Source organism: Urocitellus parryii, chromosome 6 (genome assembly GCF_045843805.1).
Source record: "Urocitellus parryii isolate mUroPar1 chromosome 6, mUroPar1.hap1, whole genome shotgun sequence".
NCBI lineage: Eukaryota > Metazoa > Chordata > Mammalia > Rodentia > Sciuridae > Urocitellus > Urocitellus parryii.
Window position 1 is genome coordinate 95,214,244 of NC_135536.1, and position 18,146 is coordinate 95,232,389.

An 18,146-nucleotide genomic window follows, 5' to 3' on the forward strand; every position below is an offset into this window, starting at 1 on the left:
CTCTGCTTCCTGGGCATCTATTAGCATGCTTCACCACCCCTGATAGCCACTCAAGACAGTTGTGTTAAATTGTGTTAAGTGAATAAATTAATAAATGAACAAATAAAGACTTTATAGACCAGAAAAAGCAAATAAAAGACATCCGGGTAAATGGCATTTGTTGAACCTGAGCCATGGTATCTGTTAATGAGAACTAGACTGCGGCACTTTTCCACCAAAGTACATTAGTAAACTAATGTATCTTGTGTCCTGTGCTCAGGGTTAGACAGAATGCTTAATCAAGAATGCTAAGTGATCCCTGCCCACAAACAGCTGCTTCTTACAAAGACAAAAGCATAAAATATGCAAGGGGGATAGCACATATGGAGGCAGTGTTTATAATTTCTTACATAGTCATACAGTTTTGTAAGCCCTTTCACAGGCATTATCTCATTTGGGTGCTCATGATTTTAATGTTATCCCCTTTATAGTTGAAGAAACTTACATTGAAAAATTAAGTGACTTATTAGGGGGCCATACAGCTAATAGGAGACAGAATTTGAACCTAGGTCCTTTATCTCTAAATCCAGAGCTTATCACTATATACAAAATATATTAGTGAGATTAACACACAATTGATAAAAGATGCAGAATAAAGAATAAATCAAAATTCTCTGCCTCTAAAAATGGATTTTAGAGAATTTGTGATTATATGATAATTAATAACATTTTCTTTGGCTGCCTATCCTGTTTAAGTCCGGACAAGGTGCTTGAATATAAAGTATAAGGCAGAACCCCTACCTTCAAGATACCAACACTGTTTGGGGAACAAGATCCTCACATAGAAAGACAAATGATAACATGAACAAGGAAAACATTAAGTTTAATAGGAGTAGAACAGGCAATAATTCTGAGGGAAAGTGAATATTTAAGGATCTATCAAGGAAGGTTCCAGGAGGAAGAGGAGGAGAGACCTTAGCAGGCAAGTTGGTTAGCATTGTGAGTGCACTGTGAACCTGGAACACTTATCTGAAAATAGAAATGATAATATCAGCTTTGCAGGATCATGGGAAAGATACAATGAGGAAAAATTATGTGAAAGAGCTTTTAAAATGTAAAAACCCTAAAGATTTTTTTCTATTCTGTTTCCACATCCTATGACTTATTGGATTAGAGCACACATTAGGGTCTGAGGCAGTAAGGAATAACCAGGAAGGTACAACTGCCACAACCTAAATACTAAGGTGTTCTGGAAGCAGTGGGCAGAGAAAGACAAGGATAACAGAAGCTTATGAAATAAGGCAAAGGAGAAGTCTATGCAAAGGATGTGGTTTTATGCAAACAGAACAAAACTAGGAAGCACCAGAGACAGAAACAGGAGTGCTTGGAAAGAACTGAGGAAGATCAGACCATTATTTGTAGCCCATTCATTCAACAATTCTTTTTGAGCATCTGCTTTGTGCCAAGCACTATTCTAGAGGCTTAACATTGACATATTTTTCTAGAATCTCCCATTCTCACAACCATTGTGACCTCAGCACCATCCCTACACACACACCATCCCCAGCTCTGGCCATACCTTATTAGATCAAGGGTGAGAATCAGACCCAATCTGAGCCTATCAAATTCCTTTACCAGATAACTGAAATAGGACTTCACGAAAAAGTAAGGTAGCAGCCTTCCAGAAGAGAAGCAGTCTCTTATTACACTTGTATTTCATGGGAAATAGGCTGCCTCTATAGCCTTGTCATGCAGGTGGCAGAGCCAAGACTGAAGATCATGAACTTCTACCACTGAAAGCCATGGATTTGCCTAATTCCTGTACTATCAGAAGCCTGCTAGTTCAGCTTTTCCCTGGATTCAGAGATACCTGAACTTAAAATTAAAATGGCTTTCTAATTGAGCTGGCTTGGGTCATGTAGAGACAATACTATTGCCCCCAAATGCATGTCTTCCTGGAACCTAAGACTAACTTTATTTAGAAATAAGTTCTTTAAAGATTTAATTAGTTGATTTCAGGTGATAATGGATTAGAGTAGCCCCTAAATCTAATGACTGGTGTCCTTGGAAGGAGAGAGGACACAAACACACAAGAAGAAGAGATCCATGTTAAGATGGAGGCAGAACTGGAGTTATATTGCCATGGGCAAGGAACACCAGGGCCACCAGATACTGGAAAAAAGCAAGCATTTTTTTCCCCTAAAGTCTGGAGAAAGTGTAGGCTCTTACAACACCTTGATTTCAAATTTCTACCTTCCAGAGATGTGGGAGAATAAAATTATTAGTTTGTGATACTTTATTATGGGAGCCCTGCAAAATCAATATATTCCTTGTATATAGCCAGTCATAACTAAGATGCATTTTTAATGATAGATTATACTTGGAAAGTCTAGACCAGTGATTCACCAAATGTGTTCCATAGCCCAAATACAGTGGCCACAAGGATCTCTCTGATGGGCCATTCAATGACACAAATGCCGAAGTCATTTATTCAGTTATCATGGGAAAATAACGTGCTAACTTATAGGCTTTTATTTTTTCACACATCCAGGAATCCACCAAACAAGATATCAAGGTTTGTTAATGTTTAGAATTCATAAATTTAAATGAGTATACTATTATCAGGTATATCAAGAATGATTATTTATAATTTATATGTACAACATTGTAAAGTTCCTGCTAATGCATACTTGAGGATAGCCAGAATTCCCACTTTTGGGAGAATGATTTTTAATAGTGCTTTTCTTCAGGAGGTAATGGTTTTTAAGAGCCATTATTACAGCTTCTTAATTATTAACTATCTTTTTTGGCTTCATCAATATTCAGTAAGTTTGCTATGAGTCGTTTGGTTAATCCAACTCTGTGTACTGTTAACCAGTTTAAATTATTTATACTTTTCCTACAACATGACTTTAAAATAACACACATTTTAAAGTTCAAATCTTTATTACTAAAAATCTATAACCAAGGCATCCAACTCCTCTGAAATTGCTTCTACTTTATAAAATGTGCTATGAATCTCTTTTATTTAAATAACTCACAACATATTACCAAGGCAAGTGTGAAAAATTACTTGTTTATTTGAAAATGTATAGGGCTCCATTTTTTATCAAATCATATGAATTAGATGATATTTCTTTCTTAAAAGTAAATAAACAATTTCTATTGTTCTTTTCAGTTTTATATTGTCACAGAGTCCTTTTTTCCCAACTTAAAAAAAAAAAGGATGAAAATCATGGGACAACAGGTCTTTTGCTTCTTTAAGTTCTGAAAGGCCAATTGCTTGTATTTAATGTTTATTATTTCAATCACAACAAGATTTTTAATCAGAAAATCAGTAAAAGCTATTATTAGTGATGATGACCATTTAAAAAGGTCCTTATCTATAAGAATTATATTTGTGGAATACGAGTCCACCCAAATGCCAAGAGATGCTCAGACCATTCCACTTCTGTTTCTTGAAACACTCAGTAGGTTAAAAAAGAAGTCTCAAGACGAACTTATAAAACTAGTATATATTTTAACTGCTCACACAAGGCACTCAGTGCACACTAACAAAATACAATGATACCATTCATAAGTGTATTACAAGATTCATTAAAAATATTGATGCATTTTAATACTTACATGGGCCAGTAATGGGACACATGTTTAAAGTTGTTTGATACACATCTGTTTTAGGTCAGTTTATAAGAAGTGAATTTTGGGATGAAAATTCAGATGCAGATGATTTAAGGAAACACTTTCAGGCGAAACCAGTAAGGAAGTGAGGAAGAGGGACAGGAAAGGGCCAAGCAAGGGTGTGACTTCAGGAAAAACGCTGGGCCCCACCTGATCCCACATGGAACCCCTAAGTGTAATCAGGGGCAAAGGACCTGAGATTTCACACTCTTGCACTAGTGAAGGTGGCAAGACAGCAACAGTGCAGGGAGTTAGAAGCAAAACACATGGAAGTCAGGGAAGGGGTATACAAAATTATTGTGTTATGGTCTATTTGACTCTTGAACTTGACAAGAGTTTGTTTGATGAATGTAGATGCTCCATTGTTCAGAGCATATATATTTAAAATTGTTAAGTCTTGTTGTGTATGGTTCCCTTGAGCAGTATGTAGTGTCCTTCTTTATTATTTTTGATTGACTGTAGTTTGAAGTCTACTTTATTTGATGTGAGGATGGAAACCACTGCTTGCTTCCAGAGTCCATGTGAGTGGTATGATTTTTCCCAACCCTTCACCTTCAGTCTGTGGATGTCTTCTTATCAGATGAGTCTCTTAGAGGCAGTATATTGTTGGGTCTTTTTTTTTTTTTTTTTTTGATCCAATCTGCTAGTCTATATCTTTTGATTGATGAGTTTAGGCCATTAACAGTCAGGGTGATTATTGAGACATGATTTGTATTCCAAGCCATTTTTGTTTATTTTTGGTATTTAATGTGACTAGGTTTCTCCTCTGATTAGATTTTCCTTTAGTATAATCTCTCCCTCTGCTGATTTTCATTTCTTCTTCTTGGAATATTTTGCTGAGGACGTTCTATAGTGCAGTCTTTTCTAGTTTTAAATTCTTTTAACGTTTATCATGGAAGATTTTTAATTCATCATCAAATCTAAAGCTTAGTTTTACTGGATATAAGATTCTTGGTTGGCATCATTTTCTTTCAGAGCTTGGTATATGTTGTTCCATGATCTCCTGGCTTTGAAGGTCTGGGTTGAAAAATCTGCTGAGATTCGAATTGGTCTCCCCCTATCTTATTCTTCTCTCTTGCGGCTTTTAAGATTCTATCCTTATTCTGTATGCTAGGCATTTTCATTTTAATGTGCCTTGGTGTAGATCTGTTGTAATTTTGTACATTTGGTATCCTGTAAGCCTCTTGTATTTGGTTTTCCAATTCGTTCTTCATGCTTCGAAATTTTTCTGATATTATCTCATTGAAGAGATTGTGCATTCCTTCCGTTTGAAACTCTGTGCCTTCCTCTATCCCAATAACATTTCAATTTGGTCTTTTGATGCTGTCCCATAATTCTTGGATGTTCTGTTAATGGTTTCTAACTATCTTCACTATGTAATCAACTTTATTTTCCAGATTGTATACTTTATCTTCATTATCTGACATTCTTTTTTCCAAGTGATCTAGTCTGTTGGTTATGCTTTCTATTGAGTTTTTTATTTGGTTTATTGTATCCTTCATTTCAAGGATTTCTTACTGTTTTTTTTTTTTCAGAGTCTCTCTTTCTTGAAGTAATCTTTTGCTACCTGTATTTGCTCTCTTATCTCATTGTTGGAGTGATCAATTTTTGCCTGTATTTGCTCATTTAGGTCATTCTTTAATTCACAGATCATTTTAATTACGAACCTTCTGAACTCCTTCTCTGACATTTCATCAACTTTGCTGTTGGGTTGAAAATGGGTTCTGTTATTATAGTGTCCTGGTTTGTTTGGGGCACTTTCCTCCCTTATTTTTTTCATGTTGTCTGTGTGTCTTCCTTTCTTGCAGTGTGGATCTGAGATATTACAGTTTCTTCCCTATATTCTTATAGTACCCATGCAGATTGTCTGTACCTCACCTTGATGTTGGGCTTCCAGACCCTGCTGGTGTCCCAAAATGAATGCTACTACATCCTGGATCTGGGTCCTGCACAGGCCAGGGTGAGTGGTTCTGGGTCACCCAGCTGACCTCCCAGGGCAGTCTGCTGGTTGGAGGGATTGTTCTTCACCAGAGGCTAGGTTCTGGTAGGTGTCTGCTCTGCCTGGAGAGGGGTAGACTGGGCCTGCTGTGAGCCTGGGACCCACACAGGCTGGTGTGGGCCGATCTAGGCTGCTGGGCTTGACCTCTCTCCCGAGGTAGTGCGCCAGAGGCTAGGCTCTGGAAGGTGTCTGCCCAACTGGGGGAGAGGTGGACCAGGCCTGCTGTGAGTCTGGGACTCGTATAGGGCAGTGCGGATGGATCTGGGCGATTTTTCTTCTTGGGATTGTTAATGTGGTAGCTCATAGTCATCACTTTTCAAATACTGAACTAGCCTTGCATCCCTGGAATGAATCTCACTATATGATTATTCTTATATATTGGGAATACTATGTGCTAACATTAAAGGATTTTTGCATCTATATTCACAAGGATATTGTTATTTTTCTTTTTTTCACTTAGTCTGGTTTTAATGTCAGAGTAATATTTGCTTCAAAAAATGATGTTAACTCTTCTTTAAATGATTGAGTTTGTTCTTTTGAGAGAAATTGGTCTGTTTCTTCTTAGTTATCAAATTTACATGTGAGAATTGTGTGTAGCACTCCCTTATTTGGTCCTCCTTTGTAGGGTCTGTAGGCAAAACTCTCTTTCATTCCCACACTAATAAGGTTATTTGACCCATTAGTAAGACAATGAAATTACCTAAACTGGAGCAAGGAGAAGCAAGCTTATCAATGAAGGAAAAGTCCTATATATAAGATCAGTGTTCTCTTTAATGTTCAAGAAGTGAATACATAGCACTGATGTTAACTATTCTTTAAATGACTGAGTTCTCTATTAAAATTATCTAAAATTTCTTTTGGGGATAGTCTTATGGTTTTCTAGAAGAACAGAAACCAACAGAGGGTGTGGGGAGTGTGTGTGTGTGTGTGTGTGTGTACCCGCACAAATGATTATAAAAGGGGAGCTACATGATCAAAAATTGGATAGTTCCACATCTGCATACTGGAGACCCAGAGGAACTAATAGCTGCTCAGTCCAAGAAGCTGGAGCCTCTGAATAAGAGGGAACAATCATGTAGCCCCAATTGGAGATTGAAAGCCTAGAAGCTCCCTGGAGGATTGCTGGTGAGAGTTCATGTTGGAAGAGCAAAGGAGCTGGAGTCCAATGTTCTTGGGCCATGGCAGCAGCAATAGATGCACCCACTCAATAAAAATTGAGCTTGTACCCACACTTACTTCCTTTTTCCACTTTTTGTTCCATATGGTAACCCAGAGTATTGAACAGTGATACCAACAAACAAGGAGGGTATCCTCTTTATTTTTATTTTTTTTTTAAAGAGAGAGAGAGAGAGAGAGAGAGAGAGAGAGAGAGAGAGAGAGAGAGAATTTTATTTTTTTAATATTTATTTTTTAGTTCTCGGCGGACACAACATCTTTGTTGGTATGTGGTGCTGAGGATCGAACCCGGACCGCACGCACGCCAGGCGAATGCGCCACCAGTTGAGCCACATCCCCAGCCCACCCTCTCTATTTTTCTATGCTATGCCTACATGACTCTGGAAACATCTTCATAGACACACCGGAAATCTCTTAACTATAGGTATTTCCTAAGGATATCTCAATTCAATCAAGTTGATATTTGAGTACCATCACAGGTAGGTTTTTAATCATGAATTCAATTTTTCTTTATTGCTATTCAAACATCAATTTACTCTTGGGTGAATTGTGATAGCTTGTACTTTTGAAAGAAATCGGTCTGTTTCTTCTTAGTTATCAAATTTACATGTGAAAATTGTGTGTAGCATTCCCTTATTGCTCTTTCTAATAAGATTATTTGACCCATTAGTAAGACAATAAAATTACCTAAAAATGGAGCAAGGAGGAGCAAGCATATAAATAAAGGAAAAATCCCATTTTATATATAAGTATCTCAAAAAGATAAAAGTACCAATTCATTTCTAATACTAATATGTGTGTATTTAAATATTTTCCATAGATATAGAATGGTATGTTTCACATATGTGTTCAACATAGTAAGAAATTATCTCATGTTGTAATCTATGTAGATCTATAATTCCAATCATAAAAAGTATCAGAGTCAGATACATTGTTTTTCCTTATATAATTACAAGTAAGAAAATGGCAAAATTAGCAGAGGGGTTTTCAAGAAACAGGAAGGTCAAGGATCAAAAGTATATATGTTAAGACTTAAATGTATGTGAAGTTGTTCTTAAGCAAAATAACCAACACTCAAAATACAGCTTATTCAGTTTTTATTAATAGTAAAATGCTGACATTTTGCTGTGATTCATATATAGTTACCCAAACATTTATACATATTTCTCTGCAAATTAGCTTTGCCTTAACGACAAATTGAAACTTTCTCTGATGTTTTGAGAAGTTTGACTATTTCCCAAGTCTTCTGTGCTTGATATGCTCCATTTACCCTTTCAGATTTTCTCTCTACTCTTTTGCATCCTCCTCTGTGCCTGAGGAGGCTAACTTTCAAGTCCTTCAGGAGGACTACATCAAGTCTTGTTCTGTCTTCAAGTTACTTAGATCAGGGGAGGATCTTATCTGGAATTCAGAGAGGGGGGAAAATAGGTTAAAAATGCCCCTCACCGTCTCTCTGTTGAGATATCAGGGCTGGTTGCATTCCTCCAGGATAGACCATAGCTCACAAAGGCAGCCCTTGCACACAATTCTCTGGATTCTGTAACTGCTTCCTCTCTTTTCCTTTCCACTGGGCCCCAGAGCACTGAATTTTCCCTTGTGGTTTCCCTGTATTCTGCCCACATCTCAAATTACCCAATCTGAGCCATCTGCTTTGTACCAGGACCCTGATACATCCTACAAATGGTAAAGTTTTCCAATTCCCAAACACCAGGCATATATTGTCAGTTGTCACAAAGCAATAGTCATTTATTTTTTTAAAAAAAATCATTTACAGATATTTATAAGTAAATAGGTTTTCACTATAAAATGGATGTAGAACGTGAGATTAAAATAGCATGCAGACATTTATTGTGTTTCTTTTACTATGCCTGTGGTATTTATAAATACAGTATTGCTTGCCTAATTGCTACGCTATTATAGTCAAATACTGATTACCCACATGTACTACTCACATGATTACTGCTATCTGTGTTCATTTGTATCAGGAACTTCTTGCTTCCCAGTCAACATTCTACTCAGAAGATTGAGTCCAACCACAGCCCTGCCCTGTCTCTGATAAAGGTGGTTAGATTACCCATAAATTTCTGTTATCTGTAGCATACTGATGCCCTTTATAAGGAAAAGTGATCAATAACTAAGATGTACAGAAAATTAATGAAAGATACATTATTTCCTAGTTGTAGAAAAAGAAATGAACCTACCTAAGAAATCAGTGGCAACAGAAATAAAATCATAAGTCTTTCCATAACAATACTAGAGTTCATTATGTTTGGTTTCTGACGATTTCTATTTTTAAAAAGTCTCCCATATTGGAAATTTACCAAATGTATCACAATCACAAATATTAGGTTATATTTACTTAGCCAAAATGAAACAGAGTTAAGGCAATTATTGAGATAATTCAGGATTAAACACACACACTGCCATATCTATAAATGCAAAGGCAAGTAAAGAACTGCAGTACATTTTTGCTAATGAAAGCAAACTAAATCCATTTGTACTACGTTGCCTATATTATTCTAAACTTTCACTGTCTTACACTAAAAGGTGTGGGGTCTGAACTATGTCAGTTATGCCATTTATCCTGAATACAGGCACAGACTAAAGGAAAAAAACCTCTGATTTTTTAACCTTGACCATACAGACTGTTTATCAATATTGACCTTTAACAAAGGAAAGACTTGCCTTTTATAGACTCATACTATGGTAGGACTAGACTCTCCTAGTCAAATTCCCTCATTTTATAAACAAGAAAATTGGAATTCAGATGAGTTTAGCAACTTACTCAAGGTCACAGTGATAAGTCCCAGCCTAATACTTATCCCTATATAATGCTTAATTACATTATCAGTTTACCAGTTGATCTACTATTTCATTCAATGTTTTTACCCTTCTGCATTTTGTCTAACCATATCTAGAAAAGGTGCTAGGACATATGTAGGTACAAAACTATGATTCGGTGGCAGTAAGTCAAAAGATAATTTCCCTATATTTTCAAATTCTGTAGTTTCAAGAAGAAGGGAACCAATTTGAATATTGAATATGAAGAACAGTAGTTCTGGTACCATCTTTTAAATCACATTTTATTTTTTTGGCAAGGAGGGTGAGAGAATAATGATAAAATAAAAAAATGACTGACAGATTTGGCCTCTTAAGTTTGTGGCATAATGTATAAAAACAGTCCAAATAGCAAAGATTGAGAAATATTAGGCCAAAGAATTTAGATCCTTTACAACCTTTTAAACAGCAAGTGGGACAGACCAATGAAAAAAACTAACAGTTTCAGGGGCTTTTGACTTGACTCTATTGGCATAGACACAGTTTGAATTCAATGCCATATTTATTTTAACATCGCCATGAAAGATGCTACTAAGCAGAAAAATGAAATAAAGTCAGTAACTATCAAGCGAATTGCTTCTTTTTTTTAGCAGAAAAAACATTTTTGGCAAATGGTTCTGTAGTTATAGAACATGAAAACACCCAGAACTATCAGTCCATATGAAATGGGCTATCTGCCCCATATGAAAACTTCCCCAAATTATCAAGTTAAAAGGCACATACACTGCCCCCCGCAGTTCAAGTTGTCTTTAGCATGTGGTATTTTAATTGTGCTTTTAGCTTGTTGTCAATGCAGTATGACCTTAAAAAGTGACATCCGTGCATATGTATAAGTTCTTTATAAATGAAGCAATCCTCTTCCTCTTCTCTGATTTTCATTTTCTGAAGATATATTGTTAGTTTTTTGTTTTATAAAAGACTTTGTCCATGATGTTCTTGGAAATATACACTTCACAGTTTGTGCTTTTTTTTTTTTTTAGGAACAAAGTTTGAATTTTTAATGTGGACTAACAAAAAATGGAGTTTCTTGAAATACCATTGTGATGATGTTTCAGTGTTGTCATTTCTTAGAATGCGAAAGTCCCGGATTACTATCTTTCCTCACTGGTTGTTTAAGGCTTACTTCACTTCCAGAAGAGATGATTGGCAAACTATTATCCATATGGTATCTGATAAGGTGGCCGACATTATCAAACACATGATCCTTGGTCCTCACCTTAAAGAGCAAGTATAAATATATTTAGGTTAAATAAGAGTACTTCTTCTGAAAGATATAGATAGTTGGGGTGGGGAAAGGAAAGCAAATAAATTGTGTAGTTTCAATAAGAAGGGAACCAATTTGAATTTTGAATATGAAGAACAGTACTTCTGATTACCATCTTTTAAATCATCTTTTATTTTTTTGGTAGAGAGGGTGAGAGAATAATGACAATAATGTGTGTTTTCCAGACCTATCCCTAAAGTAGTAATTTTGCTGAATAAAGTATAAAAATCACTTTTCAACTCTATTTTCCCTAATAAACAACTTTCTCATGCCTCATTACCTTTTTACAGAAACCATCCTACAGTGAAGAAATGGTAAGCACTTGTCACTCAATTCAAATTTGCAACCAGCCTCTTTGTGTTGTTATTATTTCATATACTCTATCCTGTTGCCAATACTATAAATATTTAACTGATTTATATTCAAGAGTAAATCCCAGGATTAAATTTATCTTCCATTAAGCTGTGTGTTTTCATATTACCTTGTCTCTACAGGAAGAGAAGTCTGACCTCTCCTTGGAGGCTAAACACAAATTCTGTCTCCTCCAAGAAACCTCCTCAGACCTTTTTTAATAGGCATTCATGTCTCCTTCCAGCAGACTTCATAAAGTAGCTGATTCATAAATATTTTCTGTACAGAACTTACTGTCTGCATGCCAAAGGAACTCTATTTTCCTATGCCAGGCCTTCCTCTGTGGAATTTCCTTCCTAGTATTATTGCATCCTCAATCTATGCATGGACAGAAGACATACAATACTATTCATCATTGCTATTAGCTTGGCAGTTTAGCATACATCTGCTCCTGTTCAGAAGGTAGATGAAGAATCATCCAGGGGAGGATGGTGTATAATCAGGGAGTACCTTGTTATGTAATTCTACTAGTTTTCCTACAAGGGATTCTTTTGAGTTCTGCCAAGGTATTGGGTTTTGGCATATTAAATATACATATACTTATTAATGGACAGAATTCAAATAATAGGAACTATAAATTAGATAATGGTATTATAGTCATATTAAATTTCCTATTTTGATTATTATTTTACAATAGCTACAAAAGAGAATATCCCTAGTTTTAATACATACACTTTCAAGGATTTGGAGGAAAAGGGAACAATGACTTCAACTAACTCTCAAATGGCTCCAAACCTTGTAGAAGTTTTTATCTCTTCCATCTCATCCCCACCTCACACCAATTCAGCTAACCAATCCTGCCATGCTACGTTCTTTTGTGTGTGTGTGTGTGTGTGTGTGTGTGTGTGTGTGTGTTTATACATGTACTTTGGATAGTAATGTCCATCACATTCCACCATCGTTTCTAACCCCATACCCCTTCCCTTCCCCTCCCATCCTTCTGCCCTATCTAGAGTTCGTCTGTTCCTCCCGTGCTCCCCCTCCCTACCCCACTATGAATCGGCTTCCTTATATCAGAGAAAACATTCGGCATTTGGATTTTTGGGATTGGCTAACTTCACTTAGCATTATCTTCTCTAACTCCATCCATTTACCTGCAAATGCCATGATTTTATTCTCTTTTATTGCTGAGTAATATTCCATTGTGTATATATGCCACTTTTTTTTATCCATTCATCTATTGAAGGGCATCTAAGTTGGTCCCACAGTTTAGCTATTGTGAATTGTACTGCTATAAACATTGATTGGCTGTGTCCCTGCAGAATGCTGTTTTTTAGTCCTTTGAGCATAGACCAAGGAGAGGGATAGCTGGGTCAAATTGTGGTTCCATTCCCAATTTTCCAAGAAATCTCCATACTGCTTTCCACATTGGCTACACCAATTTATAGCCCCACCAGTAGTGTTAATTCAAAATCATTCTGCTTCCCCTCTGTATTTTTCCTGCCTCCATTCTGGTTCAGCCTTTCACTGCTTCTTACCTAGAAGCTCCTCTTTTCTCTTTCCCTGGTCTTACCCTTCTCTATAATGGATCCAACATATAAATTATCAAATTAATCCTCCTAGTATGGAGATTGTAAAGATTCCAATCTCTGGCCAAAAACACCAGATGTTATAGTTTACTGGGGATTAGGTTAGGGAGCATTTTTAAGTAGGAGAGTTCTAGGTATTTTGAACTGAAAATGGGAAGAGTTTATATAAAACTCTGGTTTTGTGGCTTCTTTGGAAAAATCAAATCTTGCCCTACTAGGCAGCAACTGTTTGGAATTGAATGGTGACTGGGTGTTTTATAGTTCAGCAGACCCACTGCACCCTATGCTCACTCCATCATCTTCCCACTTTTACTCACTTGTAGTATTGGTTGGACCCTGAAGACATTTACAGTTACAATCCCACCCACGTAGGCTTTTTAAGAAATTGTGACATGAGATCTACTCTCTCAAGAGATTTCAAATATATAGTACACTTTAAAATATATTGTTAACTAGAAGCACACTGTTGTACAGCAGGTCTCTAGAACTTTCTCTAGTATGACTTGAGATTGTATACCCATAAAACAGCAACTTCTCATTTCTCCCTCTCCCCAGGGACTGGCAAACACCATTTTATTTTCTGTTTCTGAGTCTGCCTGTGCTTTGGGAATCTTATCTAAGAAATCACTGCCAACACCAATGTTAAGCTTTTCTTTGTTGGGAGATTTTTGATTACTGATTCAATCTCCTTACCAGTTGTAGGTATATTCAGATTTTTTATTTCCTCATGATCCAGTTTTGGTAGGTTTAGATTTTTAGGAATTTATCCATTTCCTGGCAGATAATTATACATAGTAGTATCTTATAATTCTTTTAATTATGTAGTGTCCTCATTTCTCATTTTACTTGTCTTATTTTTCTTAGTTATCTTGGCTAAAGATTTCTCAATTTTCTTTATGTTTTCAAAAAACAATTCTTAGTGTCACTGATTTTTCTCTATTGCTTTCTATTGTTTTTCCATTTGTTTATGCTCTGCTCTGGTTTGTCTATAGTCTGAGTGACTCTCCAAGGTTCATTATGACTAAAGGTTTTGTCCTCACAGAGGCATTACTAGGAAGTGCTGTGGAACCTTTGTAAGGTAAAGTCTAAAGATAGTTCCTTAAGTCATTAGAAGTGTGCCCTCAGAAGGTAGTTCTTGTAGAACTCCTTGGCAGTTCTCAAGAGGATTATAATGAGAGCCTGAGTTGGCTCCCAGCCTCCTCTCTATTCCTGGTTCAAAATGTAATAACTTACTTCTCCTGCACATGCAGCCACCATTGCATCTGTGTCATGAAGTGATGTGACCCAGGGATGACCATCGAACCTACATTGTGCCTTTTGGATTTTCAGTCTCCAAACTATGAACTAAAAAAACTTTTTCTTTATAAAATCAGCTGCCTCAGGTATTCCCTTGGATTAATACAAAGCTAACCAATACATACTCTAATCTTAGTTCTTTCTTTCTTTTTATAAAATTTGAGCTTAGTTTGTCTTACTTTTCTAATTCTTTGGGGTATAAATTTAGATCATTTGGGATCTTTCTTATTTTCAATGTAGGCATTTGTCACTATAAACTTCAGTAAGGATTTTGCTGCATTCTGTGAGTTTAATACAGTATTTTTCATTTTCATTTGTCAAGATATTTTCTAATTTCCTTTAAATTTCTTATTTAACCCACTGCTTGCTCAAGAGTGTGTTGTTTAATTTCTACATATTTGTAAAAATAACTGTTTTCCTTTTACAATTTCTAGTCTCTCTTCCATTGATATTTGGTATTATTTCAATCTTTAACTTTTTAAAAACTTGTTTTGTGTCCTAGCATGTGACCTATCCTGGTGAATTTACTATGTATATACTTAAGTAAAATGTGTATTCTGCTGCTGTATACATCTATTAGATCCATTTGGTTGGTCTATAGTGTCTTCAAGTTCTCTGTTCTTCATTGGTCTTCTTTCTGATATTCTTTTCATTATTGAAAAGTAGGTAATGAAATCCCCTAATAACACTGTGCTGCTTTCTATTTCTCCCTTCAGTTCTGCCAGTGTTTGCTTCACATATTTGTGCTCTGCTCTTGGATTTATATACACTTATAATTAACATTCTAATGAATTATCAGTTCAAAATAAACTATTATGACTTTAAATTGTTTATGTAAGCTCCATTGTAACTACAAATAAAATCCCTATAGAAGATACACAAAGAAAATGAAAGGAATCAAAGATGTTACCTCAAAAAAATAAAAGAAAGAAAGAGAAACACAAAGCAAGACAGAAAGAGGGGAAAAGTGGCACTTTTAGCAGTTTTTGACAAAGTCTATTTGTGTTTGATATAAACTCAGCCACTCCTGCTTTCTTTTGATTATCATTTGCATGGTAAATCTTTTTCTATCCTTTTAATCTCAGCTACATGTGTCTTTAAATCTATAGTGAGCCACATGCAGTGGCACACACCTATAATCCCAGTGACAGGAGGATGGAGAGTTCAAAGCCAGCCTCAGCAAAATCGAGGCACTAGGCAACTCAGTGAGACCCTGTCTCTAAATAAAACACAAAACAGGCTTGGGGAGGGCTGGGGTTGTGGCTCAGCGATAGAGTGTAGCCCTAGCATGGGCTAGGCCCTGGGTTCAATCCTCAGCACCTCAGAAAAATAAATAAAATAAAGGTATCATGTCCAACTACAACTAAAAAATAAATATTAAAAATAAATAGGCCTGGGGATGCGGCTCAGTGGTCAAATGTCCCTGAGTTCAATCCCTAGTACCTCCCCCCAACACACAACAAAAAAATCTAAAGTGAGCCATTGTGGATAACATATCTTTGCAACTTTAAAAAAAAATTTATTCAGCCACTTAGTCTTTTGATTGTGAACTTTAATTTATTTACATTTAAAGTAGTTATTAATAGGAAAAAACTCTCCATTTTATTAACTGTTTTCTGTCTTTTTTTTTGACCTACCTTTTGCTGTCTTGCTTTATATTTCACTGATTTTTTTGTGTGGTGACATGTTTTGACTTCTTTGTCTTTTTTTTTTTTTTGTACCAGGGATTGAACCCAGGGCACTTAACCACTAATGCATATCCCCAGCCCATTTTTTATTTTGATACAGGGTCTCACTAAGTTGCTTAGGGCCTCACTAAGTTGCTGAGGCTGACTTTGAACTTGCGATCCTCCTGCTTCAGCCTCGTGAGTGACTGGAATTACAGGCATGTACCAATAGCTGTAAATTTCTTTAGTGTATCTTCTTTAGGTATGTTATTTGTAGTTACCATAGGGCTTACAAAAAACATCTTAAATGATAATAATCTATTTTAAGCTATTAGTAGCAACTTCAACAGCATATAAATACTGTACATTTTAAATTCTATACATGCATACTATTATTGCTTTCACAAATTACATATTTTCATACCATATATCCATTAATATATTTTTATAGTTATTATTTATAGTTTTGTCTTATTTTCTATACCAGAATTAAAAGCTATTTATACACCACCATTACAGTGTTACAGTATTCTTTGTCTATAATATTTACCTTTACCAGTGACCTTTAAATTTTCATGTTGCTGGTTCATCATAAAGAATTCCATTTAGCATTTCTTGTAAGGGATGGATAGTGATGATGAACACCTTCAGATTTTGGTTATCTCATCTGTCATTTTTTTTTTGCCAGATGTAGTACTTTTGAATGATGAAATTTTTTTCTTTCAGAATATTGAATATATCAAATCCACTCATTGTTTTGTGGAAAATATGAGCAATCCATTGATAATCTTAAGTGAGTTCTTTTGTACATGATGAACATTTCTCCTGCTGCTTTTGAACTCTCTCTGTTTTGATGATTTGATTATACTATGTCTTGGTGTATACTTCTTTGAATTTCTCATAGTTGAAGTCTATTGAGCTTCTTGAGTCCGATGTCTATTTTCTTCCCCAAGTTTGGGACACTTTTAGTTATTATTTCTTTAAATAAGCTTTCTATTCCCTTTCTGTGTTTGACTTTTTGGATTCCTGTCCATCTGATGGTGTCCCATAGTCCTTTAGGCATCTTTATCTTTTTTTTTCTTTTTGTACCTGGGTCTGGACAATATTAAATGACTTACCTTCAAGATCATTTATTCACTAATTCTTCCTTCTGTTTGAGGAAACTTGTTGTTTTTAGTTCAGTTATATTCTTTAGCTACAAAAATTCTATTTGATTCCTTTTTATATTTTGTTTCTCTTTGCTGGCTTTTCATTTTGTTCATGGTTTGTGTTCCTAAACTCATACAGCATCTTTTATGATGGTTACTTTGAATTCAGGTACCTCTTTTACTTTGTCAGGTAATTCAGATAACTCTATTTCCCTTTTTAAATTAATTTAAAAATTAATTAATTGTGGGTGTTTGGATGTGTAAGTGTGTGAGTGTGCGCGCTGGGGATTGAATCCAGAGCCTTGCACATGCTAGGCAAGCACTCCACCACTAAGCTACGTCCTCAGCTTCAAATAATCAGCAAGGTTTGTTGTTGCAGCATTGAGGACCAAATCCAAGGCTTCATACATGCTAGGCAAGCATACTTTTATTTCTTTAGGATCAGCTTCTGCAGATGTACCTTGTTCCTTTGTTAGGACAATGTTTCCCTGCCTCTTCTTGTGTCTCATAACTTTGTGTTGGGATCCACACACATGAAAAACAGCTACGTCTATCAATCCTTACAGACTATCTTCACATATGGGAATATACTCACCAATCAGACCAGCTAGAGATTCTGGGTGCCTCTAAAACCTTTTATGGAGGGGAGATGAAACTTCTCTGGGCCTGTGTACTCAATTTCTCAATTAGAGAGGCCAAGTTTTTAGAAGCCCGAACTCTCTTCCTCTTTCTGGTATCTTTTTATGGCACTGCAAGCTCCTTTGTTCTATAGCAGCAAGTCTCTCACTATTGTTCTCAGTAGCCAATGGACTTCCAAGCTATCCTGACTTCCCATCAGCAACCCAAGTCAGGCAAGAGAGATATCAGGCCATTAGGAGCCCCTCCAAAAAGTCAGAATGCTGGATGTAAATTTTGTTCTACCCCTTCCTGAAAGAGAAGTCTCATGTTGTACACTGTCTCCTGGATGTGCAAAGAATACCTGCAGCAAGCTACTTTGTGTTCTTTGTTCTCATCAGCTCTGATGCATCCCATTATGCCAAGTCCATTGGTGCTCCATATGAGGCAAGACAGAAACCAGTCCCTCAGGCAGTCCTCTGAAAAGTTGGAGCAATGGACGGGATGCATGCTTCCCATCCCATGCATTCTCTTTCACCCTTG

At 36.1% G+C, this 18,146-nt stretch overlaps 1 protein-coding gene across 1 annotated transcript in view; it reads right to left on the reverse strand.

The window, feature by feature from the left end:
• Positions 1-10,733: 10,733 nt before the first annotated feature.
• The window catches only part of Shc4 (SHC adaptor protein 4), a 123,970-nt gene continuing 116,557 nt past the window's right edge, over positions 10,734-18,146 (reverse strand). The window contains exon 12 of the mRNA XM_026390639.2: positions 10,734-10,889. Coding sequence (XP_026246424.1) covers positions 10,734-10,889 — 156 coding nt within the window. The remainder of the gene's footprint in view (positions 10,890-18,146) is intronic.